Source organism: Clytia hemisphaerica, unplaced genomic scaffold, assembly GCF_902728285.1.
Source record: "Clytia hemisphaerica strain Z4C2 unplaced genomic scaffold, Clytia hemisphaerica genome assembly, whole genome shotgun sequence".
NCBI classification, from domain to species: Eukaryota; Metazoa; Cnidaria; class Hydrozoa; order Leptothecata; family Clytiidae; genus Clytia; species Clytia hemisphaerica.
Genome location: NW_027103582.1, coordinates 606,365 through 621,928, shown reverse-complemented (window position 1 = coordinate 621,928; position 15,564 = coordinate 606,365). Strand labels below are relative to the sequence as shown.

Sequence of the window (15,564 nt, the reverse complement as noted above, 5' to 3'; positions counted from 1 at the left end):
TCAATAAAACTGATTTTTGCAACCACAACTTCCTATTTATCATTTCCCTACAACCCTCCCCTCTATCATACCCCAGGGGGTTTGTTTGAGGCCGGCGACCGGCGATTTTCGCCGACCTCAAAGCTCAATATGGGTTCAAAGTCGCCGGCCATAAAGTCTTTTCTAGACATCCTTGATGTATGATTTTGTTTCTGAAAATTTATTTTTTGTGATCATATCTTCTTGTTAATGAAAGACTTCATTTATATCATTCTCTTGAGTGTTTCTTCAAGTAAAATCACAGGCTTCTTATATTTAAAAGAATCATGATTATAACAAACTTTGAAGTGCAGAAGCTTAAAACATCACTTGAAGTATATTGCTATCTTTTACAGTAGTGTAATATTTTCTCATTCACTCTCTTTGTTTACTTTTAAACATGCCTAACGTCTGCTAGCATATTCATTTTATAAGCACTTAACTTGATAATAAGGGTTTTTTTTCAATGATGTACTTTTAATAAAAACTCAAACAAGATATGTTTTTATATATATAATGTGCTATAGTTTTATTGCTAAAAAACGCTTTTTCAGTAATTAAAACCGCCTGATTTCAAAATTTTCTTGCCCTTCGGGCCCAACCATGGTGGGCCCTCAGGTGACTCTCACATAGCTGTATCACTAAAATAGTAGCCAACCTCAGACCTTCAGTCTCCTACCTTCCGAAAATTTACTGAAAACCCTGATACCCCTCTCCCCCCCCATCAACAATCAATGATGAATTTATTGCGTTGTGTATTTTCGCTAAACGCTATATTTTCTGACTGATTTTTTTCATATTTCTTTTCGCATTGCTATCTAACTTTCATCATCAGGTAGGTCCATTCAGCATGTTGCTTGTTATTCTTCATAAGAAAGCCTTACGTCTCATGACTTTCAACAACTTTCTCCAACTTTCAATGCCTTCTTCTCCACTTTTTTCTGATCTTAAAATTCTCAAAGTCTTTGACCTTTTTTCACAAATTGGGCTCTTGCAGAAAATGTTCGTACATGTGGGGTGGAGGATATAGTGTCCGGGGGGTAGTGAAAAATCTACAAAATTTGCCTTATTCTGGGGGGGGTCAACTTGCTCTGTTTTGAGGTAATTTTGAATGTCCAGGGGTCAGCTGATGCTTGTCCGGGGAGTTGGATCTGCTGTCCAGTCTGCTGTCTGTTATATCCTTCATCCCATATATTCAATTTTTTTTCTGGAAAAGCCCATTTCTGAATAACAAATTCTAAATTCTTTTAACTTTGTCCAGCTTGACTCCAGATACGTTTGGAGCACTCCCTTTATCTTGTCAGTGAATTTGCTTAGCTCATAAAAATGATTACAAGTTACAAACAGAGACCTCAAGACTACTATGATTCATAAAAACTAAATTGTTGCATTTGAATAAGCATTCTCTTGTCCTTCCATGTCTTAGTAAAGCACTTCAGACCAACATTTTACATACTCAAGTACCTTATACCAAAATTATTGCACAGAATTAAAAGTTTCTAAAAGGTGGCACTTCTAATTAGCGGACACGAACCCTTTCCCCGATGACGTATGCTAATTGGAGGTTCAACTGTATCTAATTTTTAAATGTTCTAACTTTTTAAAATGTTTTTTCATATGTATATCCTGTCAAGTATTTTGTGCTAATTTATGCTCAATTTACTTTGTAGTGTTTTTGATAAGAAAAATATCAAGAAATTTTAAAACCTTTAGATACATACAAAAGAAAAAAACAATGTCTATTGGTAGAGGAAGGGGATTTCTTCTATCAAAGATTTCCAACACTGCTCCTGCTCCTATTGGTCAAAATTTAATGACCCCAAGTCAATTTGTTAAAGCTGATCAGACAAGCATTACAACAGAAGTGCAAGGTATTATTCGTTTTTTTTTTCGGAATGTGCTTTGCTTTTTAAAAATGTTGGATTAAAATTTAAAAAAAAATCAGCATGTTTGACATATAAGGCCAAACCAGGGGAACGAACCTTTTTTGTGTGAACCACACCCAAAATAGAAGTTCTTGGGAAGGGTCGGGTTTCCATTTTGGTCAACCAGCAACCTTTCCTTCAAGCAAGACACTTTACTAGCATTGACTAGTTTTAGATTGATGTAAAATCTTGGATTGTCTTGGGTGGGGCTGATTCCCCTCTTAACTTTTACAGAGCCAAAGAAAGTTGAAGATGTGCAAATGAAAAAGAATAACCAACAGAAAGAAAATCCAAAGGTAACACAACTCTTATGTAATATATAGCATTTACCTCGAAAGATCAAAATCTGTTTCAAAATATGATCTTGCATTCTATTGCTTTTGTAAATAAAAATTCTGTAAAGTCAAAAATACAAACAATTTAAATCTGTCTTTGAGTCTTTTAAAAGATTTTAAACTAAGGGGCTAAATTGTAAGAATCAAACACTGACTGTTCTCAACCCAATGTTTTTGTAACCATAATAGGAAGAAGCTATAAATTTAATGATTACTTTAAGGTTGAAGTTTCAAGTCAAAACTTGAAGGATGTCCAAGACAAGATAAAGAACATGACAATGTCACAAGAAGATATCGATTGGCAGGTCTACAAATTTGCAAGGAAAATCAAACAGGTATTATCTTATTAGTTCTTCAAAGCCAGTTGTTCATTGTGGAACTTATTATGGCAAAGATTACCTTATATATAAGACGTGGAAAATTCACCAGCACCTATAAACCATGTTCTATCTGAGTAATGCAGAAAAACAACTCACTAAACATTGTTCTTTTTTCATCCAAGACTTTAAAGAATGTCACTGAAGAGAATCTTGGCGATGTTTATGAATCAATCAAAACAATGATCAATGGTAGGTAATGAGAATTTTCAAGACGAAAGCATTTTGAACTGATAATGGACCAATAGTTTTACAAAGTTTGTCTTGTGGCTCAGCACCTGCATCAATAGACATCCTTAGATTAGAAAGCGAACCTGTTGTTATCCTCTTCCCCTACCATATACCATTTCCTGAGAGAATCTGCAGGTGAGGGTTAGCTTTTAGAATCCATAACCAGCCGATAATTTTAAAAACCATAAAACAAAAGAAAGTCCGAAAAGATTCATTCTGACATCAAAAATCTTGAAGTAATAGATGAAGTGATCTCAAGTAAAATATGCTATATTTCGTATTCTATCTAATACATCATTCACCAGGCAAAATGTAAGTACAAAGAATAAAAGCTACTATTTATAAAAGTCATGGTAAAAAATCGTAAAAAATGTTATCAATAAAAAGGCAATTAAAATGTAAGATTAGCTAAGTATAATTGATCCCAAGTGACTAATGATGAAAAGAAACTATTCTCGAGAAAAACTAAACAAAGAAAACAGGGCTATGAAAACAAATATAACTCTCTTGAGGCTTTCAGGCCACTATTCAAAATTGGTGTATGTCTTTTAATATATAAAGCCTCTTTGTTGAGCAAAATAATTTAATCGTATAAATTTTAGCGAGACTAATTTTAGCGTTTTAGCGAGTTTTCCCTATTTTCGCTAAAATAAATCTCGCTAAAACACACCGAATCGACAGATCGCTAAAATTTATCCGCGCTAAATTTCTGGTTATATTGCCTTGATACATTTTTATCAATAGGAAGGGTTTCAGTGCATAGAAATGCTAGAAAACGAACTCAGTCAATAATGTAACGTGAGTGTTCGCTAAAATTTATCCACGCGAAATTTTTTGAAATCGTGATTCGCTAAAATAAATCCAAAAAAAATTTCCTGACTCGCTAATATACGCTAAAATTAGCCTCGCTAAAATTTCTACGATTAAAGTACTCCAATTGTTTGCGGAGTCGATAATTTTTGTATTGTCTTTGACCAAATTGATGTAATACAATCTTTTATCCCCGCGAGTAACGTTGTCAATATCAAATAGCAACATCGTTCTTAGATAATTTTAAAAATTGGGTGCATTCTCTTAGGTGATCGAAAATGGCACTATCCTTTCTTGTTGCATGTTCAACATAGCGTTTCTGTAAATTCCTTTCAGTTTTTCCAATATACGCGGCGGAACAACCAGGACAACAAAAGCGATATACCACATTAGCTTTGTAATCATCAGGGGTTTTGTCTTTGTTGTTTGTAAAGAAATTAACTTTGGTCGTAGAAAATGACGTTTTAAAGCGTAATCTTTTGTCAGGGCGAATGCATCTTTTCAATTTATTTTCGAGGGAGTGTGTCATCTGTTTACTTTTATCACCGAAGTATGGTAATTTTAACCAAATAACTGTCTCATTTTCATTGGCTTCTTTCGTTTCTAATGGTGGGCAGTTAACTTTGTCAAGCGTTGTCTTAATGATTGAGTTGCTAATTTTGCATGGGAATGAATTCCAAGAAGCGAATTTGTGAATTTTGGACATGGTTAGCTTTTATTCTATACACTTTCTATATCTTTTAGATCGTCCTTTGTCATCACGATTCACTGGTGTCTCCGAGACAAAAGATATTCTTGAAGTTATCATTCAAAACAGCATTGCAGAGGAAACGTTCATCCAATATTCACCTTGCTTTGTCAAAATGATTCATGGTATTTTTTAAAACCAATAAATTTCAGTTTTTCTATTGTGTTCTTACGGTCTTACTCATTGAGTTTAAAGCCCAAAAGACCAGGGGAATTTCCTGAACGTGTGATCCACATGACTTTTAGACATCCGCTAGATTGAAAGCAAAGCCTATTTAAGATTTCAAAAAATCTTGAGAAAGGTTTCCCTCTCTACCCTATCGGGCTTTATAATGCTCCCTAAATTTGTCACCACAATTTTTCCTCTCCTCTATACTTTGATCTTTGTTCCAAAATTATTTTCCCCTTAAACAAGGGGTGGGGTATTATATCGACTAGATATACACCAATTAATTAATTGAGAAGGCTTAGGTTGAATAACAATGCCCACGGTGGAACGTCTTCAGAAATGGTTGATAGACAGGAGGAAGAGTCCAAATTTCGTTTACAAAACATTGTTAACATTTTGATACGAATTATTTTAGAGTGTTCAGAAGTTGAATTCATCAAGTATTTTGCTGATATCATGCATGAAAAACGAAAAGAAGTTATCAGAGTGAGTCAAAAGCTAATCTGTTTCTTTATTACATCTATCAACTCTACAACTGGATTAAATGCAAGTTCGCCAGGTTGGAGTGACACCAAGTTGCTACATTTGTAGTGGAAACAAAATCAATTAATATCGAGAAAATAGCCTTCAAAGTAATGTCTAACATCATTAACTGTCCAAGATAATTAGATCAATAAATAATTGGATGAATGATTATGATAATGTTTTATTTTAGGTTGTTGCGTCTCCTGAAATTTTACTTTCACAAAGTGCGAAGAACTTTTGTACATTTCTTGGGAAGCTCTTTATACTGCCTCGCCAGAAGAGTCGAAAGTTTTTTGACACTGTGCGAGAAATGGTGGAAGGCTTCATTGAGACGTGGACACTCAATGATTTGGTTAATGTAAGTTGTCAAAATGATAAAATTTTACACCCTTCCCCTGATGTTGCAGAGGTCATTGTTGGGAGGCCAGTGCCAGCCTTCTTTGATTTTTTTTTTAATTTCAGAGACTTCCCATTGATTTCTGTCAATTTTTGTGAGACCCCTTGCCCTTGGGTTTTTTATTTTACATAAAAATATATTATTTTAAGTGGTTTATTCTGCAGTATTCTGCATAATATATTAACTTGATTTTCTCCAACTTCTTTTCATTAGGGTTCGAGTATAACTGGTCATGTATTGGCAGAAAAGAAGGTGGAGGCAGAAGCAGCACACCAATTGATCAAAACTATATCTACTGGAATGCTGGATTGTGACTAGTAGGCTTCCACAGGATACTTCCAATAATAGTTGAACTTCCTGTGTATTTCGGTTCACGATCTTCAAGGCGTACAGTTAACTCTCGCTAATTCGGAATTGGAAATCTTATTTGGTTGAATTACAGAGAGATTCGAATTATAAAAAGTATTTTAAGAGGTTTCCCTTAAAAGAGGGGACTGGAAACAAATTCGAATTATAGAAAGATTCAAAATGATAAAAATTCGAATACTGTAAGTGAGAGGTTACTGTATTAATAATCAATTTCTTTAAACCTCACTGAACATTCCCTTTTTTTACGATTTAACGAGAAAAAAAAAGTTACAAACACTCGTCTTAGTCCTAAGGTTGTCATGAAAGTAATGTGTTTTTTTTTTTATTTTATTTTTATCATAGTTTGTTAACCGAAAAGATGGAGTCCTTTCTGTGGTTTATCAAAGAAAGTGTCTTATCTGATCAAATTGCACGGTAATTAATTACTTCGTGATTTGTGTTTGTGTCCAACAGCAGTAAAACAAGTGTTGCAATCTTTTTCTTGCCTTCAGGAAAACGTATTCATGATATGCATACCGCTAGAGAATGTTGTTCCAAATGCTTTACTTATTCTATTGTTCAAATGTTGTCTTGTATTGAGTTGAAAATTTTGAAAGTTTTTGGTCGACTCCATTTGCTACGTTATAATAGTGAATACCAATTAAGATATAGTGTGTATAGAAATGAAAGTGTTATCATTCGGCACTTTCGTAGAGAATTGAAAGAGTTATTCTTGGACGCGTACATAGACATTCAGTGCACCATCAATACACAACCCCCCATCAATGAACAGCGTTCTGATGAAGAAAGTGAGGTCGAAATTGAAATTGAGGAAGAAATATTGATTGTGGACCAAGAAGAAGAGAATGTCAAAGGTATTTAGACAGTTTCGCCATCGAGATGTTTTATCTAATCTAATATCTTTAATTGACTTTTATGGAGAAGAAGGGACGAAGAGGTCTGAGAACCAGGGGAATTTTGAATAAGGAGGAACGCCTGCAAATTGCTTTTTAATTTTTGTTTGATTTTATTGGTTCTTAGCGATTGAAGAACTTTACTAGATCATCAAAATAAAAAAAACCTCTTTCATCTATTTACTGTTTTGATATTTATAGAAGTGGAATTGAATGGAGAAAAAGAAGAACCAACCGAACGTTCGGATTACCGAACGATCGCATATCTGTTGAACATTTATGACTGGAATGACCTCTTGCAAGATTTCACCGATCATAATCTAACGGTATTCCCCATAATTCTTCAATGTTTCTGTTCCTCCATCTTTGTTGACTGCTTTAATTTAAAACTAGTTTTATTCCTTGTTATGACCTCTTTCGTTTAGGTGATTTAACTATTGGTAAATGAATTTAAGAATCGCCAACCGCATTTCATTTGAAATTTAGTGTTCATTTTTTTTCAAAGGATAGTCGTATTGGTGAATTAGTAGAACAGAAGCATCTCTTGTCCTCCTTAAAGGTAAGTAATTGCTTATTTTTGATTTTCTAGCTTCTTCTCGTGCGTAAAAGCATAACACATTCATGTTCCTAAAGTCGTTCGTTAAAATATACAAAGGTAGACGATTCCCAAGTTTAAAGAAGTTCACGTTCGTCGTCTCATATCATATCTGTAGGATCTGATGGTTCAAAATGAAATTTTCAAGTCGAAAAAAGTTTTTTGTCTAAATGATGTTTGAATTTCTCTTATGTGTAGGAAGCTGGTATATCAACTTTACTTCAACGGAATATAGAAAAAGCTATCGATAAAAAAGGTCAGTAATTAAAGACGTTCATCAACAGATTTCGTTCCATTTATTTGTCAAACCCTTCTTAATAGAACTTACGCTCTCTCCACTGAGCTCAAATTAAATGTCTTTTTGATAGTTCGGAGGCTCGATTGTAGAAGTAATGAAAAGCTCGTCCCATGCCCCAAAAAATAGAATTTTTGAAAGATGTTCAAAGAACAAGCGTGCTGAAATTCAGCCGAATCTGACCATTTGACATACACAACAGACAAACATACTAGACATTCTAAGCCTCCTGCTCGTTTTCGGGAATAGTATCTTAAGTCCTTATTATGTCGATTTCCCCCCACAGGATGGAGTGAGTGGAAAAAAGAGTCCTTGCATCCATACGAACTTCAATCACCCACAACGCCCACAGACCGCCCTCGAAGCTCTGTCTCTAACAGAATGGCAATGTCTTTCCCTAAATTCGGAAACTCAGATGAAAAGAAAAGCGAACCTTCTACACCAGTAAGTGTTTATTCTACAGACCAGATTGATAACAAATCTCTGGAAATTGCAGACCCGACATCCTTTGATTTTACGAAATTCGCAAACAATATGACACAAAGTGAAACTATATTCTCGAAAAGTTACGAGACTTCGTATACGAATGGAGTTCAAGAAGACGATTCAAGCGAGGAAACGAACTCTGATGTCGAGATTGAAATCGATGATACTTCTTCGCAAGAGAATCTTGATACTTCTTCGCAAGAGAATCTTGATACCTCTTCGCAAGAGAATCTCGATACTTCTTCGCAAGACAATGAAAACAACCTGGATGCTGAAATCGCTGGCTATACAAATACTAATGCCGAACAAACCCAACCAGAAGGGTCTCAAGTTCCTTTGATAGACCACGAACTGCCTAAAATCTCTGTCGGCCGTGGGCGTGGTATGGTCAAATTTCTTGCTTCAAAACCTCGAGTAGGTGGCGCAAATTACAATTATGCGAAAAATGATAAGCCAGTAGCGAAAGTACACCCGAGTGGTAGAGATGTGCAACAAAATGGTCGCCATGGAAACTCTCCGCCATCATGGAGAAACAATCAACAAGAGAACAACCTAAGTAGGAATTCTCCACAAACCTGGAGGAATAATAACCAACAAAGAAATGGTGGAGGGTCAGATAACACACAAAATCGACTTCATAGACAAAAGAATGGTTCACCTTATCAAAAGAAAGACAAAACGAAAGTATTCAACAAAAATTCTAAGAAAATGAACTTCCAATCGAACTCCAATTCTAATCAAGGACAATCTTCAGGTCGTTTCCAGACTGTCTATCGGCCTAAAGACTCACAGCAAAAACAAGTTGCACAGAAACCTGTAGCGGAGTTCGGTTCCAGACCTCCCAACATGTGCTTCAAATGTAGCTCGCTAGACCACATGACTGAAGAATGCTCTGTCAATAATTTTTTTTTCTGAAAACATTTCTACACACAGGATAAACTGAAAATAAAATTTGTGCCTTTATAATATTTTAAGATTTTTTTTTGGGCAAGTGAATATTAACTTTTAAGCTTTATAACTTTATGCGAGTCAAGCTGATATAAAAAGGTTTGTACTTTGTTTCTTGTGTTCAAATTGTTTTGAAATTTCTTTTATCCATTATATCTGCAGTATTCTTTCACTACTGCAAAGATCCAACGAGGAAGTGTGAATATCATAAGACACGCCCTTGAATTGTAATGAATACCATCATCCAGTACTGAGAGAACTGAAAGAGGCACGGTTCTGGGCTTTTGAAAATTTAACCATTTTCCAGAGGGTTTCCGCATATTTTCAAGACTTTTTTGCGCAAAAAGGTTCGTCTACCCCCTGTACATATATAAAATGGAATATCCCAGTAATGAGATAGTAGCAAGTTTATGTATTCGAGATAAATCGAGGGGAACGGTATAAAGCAAAGTTGACATGTCTCCAAAATCACCGTCCACTTTGCTCGACGACGGTAAAAACACCAAAATACCGTCGTCTGTTTAGGTGAGCAAAGGCGATATAGAGCCGTGCATCAACTATCGACTTTGTTTTGTACCATTTCACTTACCGTCGCCCTCGATATCCTCCTATACATAAACTCGGTAGTGTTTATATTTAGCGTGAGAATATTTAAGATGCGTTTACCATGTTGAATTTTAAGATGTAACTAACATTTTTAAACTGTACATAGCATAACAACATTCAATACTTTATTTTGGTCTTGTTAAGATTTTTATTTACACCATGTAACCTAATCACGTAACGAAAAAAGAGAGGTATGTCATAAGGTTATATAACTTCTTTTACTTTTTGGATTATCTTATTCGGCTCTAGGTCATCTTACTGTTACATAAGTTACACGAAATGTTTTTAAAATTCTTTCGAAAGCGAAACTTATCAATCAATCAAAAGCCTTTCTGAAATTTAATCTCGTCAAAAATTTTAAATTATTTTTTGGCAAGAAACGGTTCAAGGTTCAACAAGTATTAAAACAAGTTAAGCGTTGAATTTCCAACTTATATTTTTTGAATCATTCTAACAATTCACTGTCATAGAGATTTTTTTAAACTGAGCCCCATATGACTTTCAAAAATACATTTGACTAAGCCTAGAAACTTTATTCTCAAGCAAAGTCTTAAAAAGAACCTCGTGAAATTATCGTCATGGGGAACAATGCTTGTCTGTTGCATCCCTTCTTTTTATAACCTTATCAATAACATTGACCACCCTCTTAATAAGAGTTTCTCAATTTTTTTGTTAATCAGCTTTCGAAAAGAAAGACCTGTCAATGAAGTATAAGCCCGAAGGGCTAGAAGCGAATCTCCTAGATAGGATTTCAAGCCATCGCCTTGAGCGATCCGTGTCGTTATTGTACAAATTCCGGATTGAAAGTAAAGTTTTCCGCTAGATTTCAAAAAATATACTACTGGGAAACAAAGAAACTGCTAAATTCAATCCGTCGTCAAAAATACGGCATATATTCTAAGGCTTCACTTTTTCTTGCCTGAGAAAGGTTAAAGGTTTTCTTTTAGCACTATATTGGGACCTGTGACAGAGCTTGATTTCATGGGTGGAAGACACCGTACCTTCATCGAACTCTTTTTTTTTGGAAACGAAATTGAATCTGGAAGCATATTTTTTACACTTAAATGATAACTTTCTTTAGAGACGCCTGTCTTTTGTCCTTCAGAAATCACTTAAACGTGAATTCTGAAAAACGCAAGCGTCATATTTCACTATTTACAGTCTGTTAAAATATTTCTATTTCTATGACACCCAACGCTTTGTTTTAATATAAATTTAAAAAATTTATAAATTAATGTTACGTTTTTCAAACTTTTCTATACGTAACCCAGCTCACAGACACAAATCAGCACATTGACAGCAATATGATTTGAAAACAGTTGTTTTTGAGATATGTGTAGTCCGTCTGTCTCTCTGCTACATGATCAATAGCCGATTTCTCATTATATACATTTTTATACACTCCAAATACGCGTCTCTAGATTCGTTTAGCGAAATTCAAATTATCACTTGAGATTTCACTTGATAGTTTTTTACCATTTTCTTGATTTACGAGTCGTGAGCTTGATCGTCTTCTTTTTCCCAATGAAGCACGTTTCTCTTCACTGCTCGAAGATCGCTTCTTTGTTTTCTTCACTTTCTTTTCCTCTTCAACGACTGGCTCTGCAACGTCGGTGCCTTTCTCTGATGCCCCGTTGGTGTCTGTCTCTTCGGATACGGAGGCTGTTTCCTTTGCTTCTTCTTCTTCTTCCTTAGGTTCTTCGTCGGGAACAGCTTCTTCACCGTTAGATTCTTCTACCCCATTTTCTGTTTCTTCAACTCCGCCATTTTCTTCTTCCGCCACTTCAGCTTGTACAACTTCTTTTTGCTTCAATTGTTCTTTTAATGCTTGAGTTGGATCTTCAACTGCTTCAGGTGATTCTACAGGGCTCTCAATCAACTCAACCATTTTGCAATTATATTCTTCTCGTGTTTTTTCTTCTAAAATTTCTTCTTTATGAAATCCTCATCAAAACATTCAAACCTCTCAGCTAAACCTCAGACAACACGACTGCTAGTTCCAAAAAATGCGTCTATCTAACTTTGTGAATGAAAAAAAATCTCAAACAGAGTTTTCTCTCAAACATGTTTTTATTTCGTGTGCGCTGATTATATAACTCTAACAATATTCCAGTATAGAGTCACGTGTCTCTCAGACAGTTACAGTTATCAATTGGTTTGTTTTGAATTTTCCAATATTCCTTCTCCCCTATTTTTATGAAAAGCTCTTATACTCTGAGGCTTTGATCAATTTTGATTGAAAAGACTACTTTTAATGATGATTTTTCAAGAACCAGTTTAGCTAGTTTCATTCTTGCTGTAATCTCCATTTTTAATTAGACTTTTTTCTCTTTAAACTTAGTGGGTTTTCAGTCTAGCATAATTTAAGGGAAAAAAAATAAGATCCAGCTGAAACTTTCTCCAGGCCTTCTCTATAGGATGGTTGTGCCTCAGGAGAAAATCCCCTAAAATCCCACTGGTGGAACATCCTTTTTTTGGGCAAAACCCTAAGGGCAAAATATTTTGAAAATTTCAAACTCATTTTCAGACATTATCAAGTATACCATTCGAAAGCTCTCGAAAAACTATAAATTTTCCCGACCTTCTGAGCTTTAGCGTGTCGGAAAAAATTTCCACATCTGATGGTTACCAGATAATAGTAATCCATCCGCTAGGCTTCTTGACGCGTCCACTAAAATCAATTGATGCTTGGCGATTTTCAACATGATGGATACTCCCAGGGGGGGGTTACTAAGGTTGGCGAATGAAGGGTGTAGACGGGACCTCTGAAAACCCACCTTTAGAGAGACTGGGTTTTGCTCAAAAGGTGACCCTTAGACTTAGAGAAACTTTTTATCTTTAATAATTTTAAAAACATACCCTTATCTTATTACATATAATAGCTGTACGTATGGTTGGTCATTTACCTTGAGTCCCCCCAGGGGTGTCTCAATGTCAAACGAAGTAAACCGAAAGCAGCTAACGAGGGCGCAAAAGACGGAATAGCTGTTCCGGAGACCCCCCTCAGCTGGAAATGGCCTAGGTGTTCCGGGAAATTTTCAAAAAATTTTCTCCTGGAAATACATAGCTGTTCCCTGGAAAAATCCTGAAAGTTCTATATCAGCTTTCCAGCTGGAAATTCACATGTGTTCCGGGTTGATTCCATGTAATTTTCACAACTGATATAGAACTTGGAAGCTGTTCCTGTAGCCTACTAGCTGGAAATAGAGAGCTGTTCCTGTGGAATTACAAAGTTGCTCCTGCAAATCGGAACACCCGGGGGGGGGTACTAGGGCAAGATGGGTTATGGGGATGCTCCGCTGGTCAGGGTACCTTTTTCAACCTCCACGAGTCCCAGGTAGGGTCGCAAAAACACCAAAATAGAAAAATCAGTCCCTCGTAGGGTGCCTTTTTTTGGAAAATTTGGGGAAAAAGTAGAAAATTTGAGAAAATTTTGGAATTTCAGTCCCATTCAGGGTCACTTTTTTCGCAAATTTCGAGTCCCACGTAGGGTCCATTTTTCGAACCTCAGCGGAGCACCCCCGTCGGTCGACAAGTGTAGTACCCCCCCCCCCGGGTCGGAACAGCTATTTTAAGGAACAAAGCAAAAAGTTCTTTTGTAGTAGAGCTGTTCCTGGCAATGTGGGACATTTTCTAGACAACATTTATTTTTCCAGCTGGAAATTTGGAGCTGTTCCGAAGAAGCTAAATATGTCAACTTTTTAGAAATATTCTCCTGGCTGGCAAATCGGAACAGCTATTTCGCCTTTTTGCCCCGGTGGCTGCTTCCGAAAAACCGAATACCCGATACCCATTTCTCCAAAGTACCTTCCCCCGCCCGTGTACAATGGCGGGTTTTGGATGAAGAGGAGAGCAGAGGGCGCGCGCCCCGATTTTTTCATATTATTGAATCAAGATGGTAAGCCGGGTAGCGTACGGTTAGTGTAAAACGCAGGTCACAGGTCACAGGTCACAGGTCACAGGTCAGTGATGACAGGTTAACTCTAATCAATGTCATTGCAGAGGACTAGCCGTATTGTATAAGGGTTGCGAAGCGATCCAGACTCCACCTCAATTCGCAAGTTGCTAGCAAAATAAGAGACACTCTAAAAATCCCTCTAATAAAGCCGCTATAGAGACAGGGTTGTAAGAGCCTTAATGCCCCAAACACACCACATAATCCACGGCGGCGCCGCGCATCGCTCTTTTTTTTTTCCTTCTAGTTATTCTAGTGTAAATAGTGCCTTAATAAAATCGAACGATATTAGTCGAACGATCGAACATTTTTATTCGAATCACGAATTGTCTGTCGAGAAATCATCAAAACATAAAAATAAAACAAAAACAAAAATGTACAAAGATGGCTTGTTGGTTCTTGGGCAGTTTTGATTTATTTCTTGACAAATCCGACAAATTTGATTACCTCCGTACTTCTTCTTTATTTATCATAGAATATCCACTTTGTTTTGCAAGGTAAGTTTCGTTCACTATAAAAGAGCACTCCTCCCTCCCGCCCGCGCGACTTGCAAAAACCTCTCATTAATTGACCTTATTTGATACTTGATACTTGCTGTTAAAAGTCAAGGGATGATGAAGATCTTTTCTGTCAACGTTCAAACTAATTTTTTTCCATTTAACAGCAAAATAAACATTTAAAACCGAAGAACCACTGCTTAGATTGCTTAGATGCGTGCCGCCCGCTTATCTGGCACCCGATGTAGAAATTTTCTTCCGACACGCTAAAGCTCTGAAGGTCGGGAAAATTTTCAACATCTGGAAGAAATACATTACGGAATTTCGCCTGACCGCGTAATTTTTTAGAAAAATGGGCCCGAGTGCAATTTGGACAGGGAAGGTGTCATGGCCGACAAAATTTGGGTCAGAAAAAACTTCAAAAGGTTTCACGAAATAAATTCAAATACAAAACTTTTTGGAGAAGGAATCATGCAAAATATTATCATTCTTTTCACAAGGAGGGCATGTAGAAATACTCAAATAAGTATTTTTCCTTCTTTAAACTGATCACAGAAGCAAAAACAAAATAGAAATAACATTGTACACAAAAAAGCCTGAAAGAAGAGAAAAGTCATAATCATCATCTATAAATAACACTAAAAGAAAAACTAAAGCTATAGAAAATGAATACTAACCCTCAATGAACACTTTTGTGAAGTTTAATAAAGATTTTATCCAAAAAACTTCAGTTCTGGAACACTGAAGTCAGTTTGTCCGTTGTCGGCCGGTGGACAACAGTTATATTTGGAGGACGGTCTAAGATAGATAACAACATGAAAGTTACTGATAAAAGCCTAAGCCCATAGGAACATACCTGCTTTAGTTTCTTTGGTCTTTGAATGGTATAAAATTTGAGAAGTGCAGAAAAAATCAGCCATCAAAACAAACAAAAAAAAAAGTTATGATTATCAACTTTTCTGTGGTAGAAACACATTTTTTGGGTTGGTGCACATACAGAAATTACACTGGATACTAAAACTAATATTCAGGGAGTGATAAGTACAGTTAAACTACAAAAAATCCATCAAAAGAAACCAAAAACAACCATAACAGCACACATTTTTTGAAATTTACATCAGCTATGTTGTTTGTAATTTTTCCCGACATACTCATGACGTGGTAACTAACGACAGTGATTTGACGGTCTTTTTGAGGCGCCAGATCTCAATAAAACAATTTTTGAGCGTTCAGCACGGCCCCGAAAATGAGGGCTAAACTTATGTCGGCACATCAATGGATGACTACTATTTCTCTCCGATGGTATATTGGCCCGCTCCTTTAGAGCTTTAGCGTGGGCGGCCGCCAATACGCCATCGGAATATCAGATAAGCCGCCCGCCCCGCG

General features: G+C 36.2%; 2 protein-coding genes across 2 annotated transcripts; one reads left to right on the top strand and one right to left on the bottom strand.

The window, feature by feature from the left end:
• Window positions 1–1,692: 1,692 nt before the first annotated feature.
• Window positions 1,693–9,123, top strand: LOC136801320 (uncharacterized). Its single transcript, XM_067057964.1, has 14 exons — window positions 1,693–1,889; window positions 2,178–2,239; window positions 2,500–2,613; window positions 2,781–2,847; window positions 4,441–4,569; window positions 5,028–5,098; window positions 5,328–5,495; window positions 5,748–5,851; window positions 6,246–6,317; window positions 6,597–6,757; window positions 6,998–7,122; window positions 7,302–7,355; window positions 7,590–7,647; window positions 7,973–9,123. Exons 1-14 carry the CDS (start codon window positions 1,754–1,756, stop codon window positions 9,085–9,087), a joined length of 2,436 nt encoding a protein of 811 aa, XP_066914065.1. The 5' UTR covers window positions 1,693–1,753; the 3' UTR covers window positions 9,088–9,123.
• Window positions 9,124–11,143: 2,020 nt separating this feature from the next.
• On the bottom strand, window positions 11,144–11,614 carry LOC136801326 (nucleolar protein 58-like). Its single transcript, XM_067057970.1, has one exon. The coding sequence runs from the start codon at window positions 11,612–11,614 to the stop codon at window positions 11,144–11,146; it is 471 nt and encodes a 156-aa protein (XP_066914071.1).
• Between the last annotated feature and the right edge of the window lie 3,950 nt (window positions 11,615–15,564).

What these genes read in the sequence shown, in the direction of transcription:
- LOC136801320 (XM_067057964.1), top strand. Translation starts at nt 1,754, where the DNA reads ATGTCTATTGGTAGAGGAAGGGGATTTCTTCTATCAAAGATTTCCAAC. An exon ending in AACAGAAAGAAAATCCAAAG is followed by an intron (nt 2,240 to 2,499) that starts GTAACACAACTC and finishes GATTACTTTAAG; the next exon opens with GTTGAAGTTTCAAGTCAAAA. An exon ending in GGAATGCTGGATTGTGACTA is followed by an intron (nt 5,852 to 6,245) that starts GTAGGCTTCCAC and finishes TTTTTATCATAG; the next exon opens with TTTGTTAACCGAAAAGATGG.
- LOC136801326 (XM_067057970.1), bottom strand. Translation starts at nt 11,614, where the DNA reads ATGGTTGAGTTGATTGAGAGCCCTGTAGAATCACCTGAAGCAGTTGAA.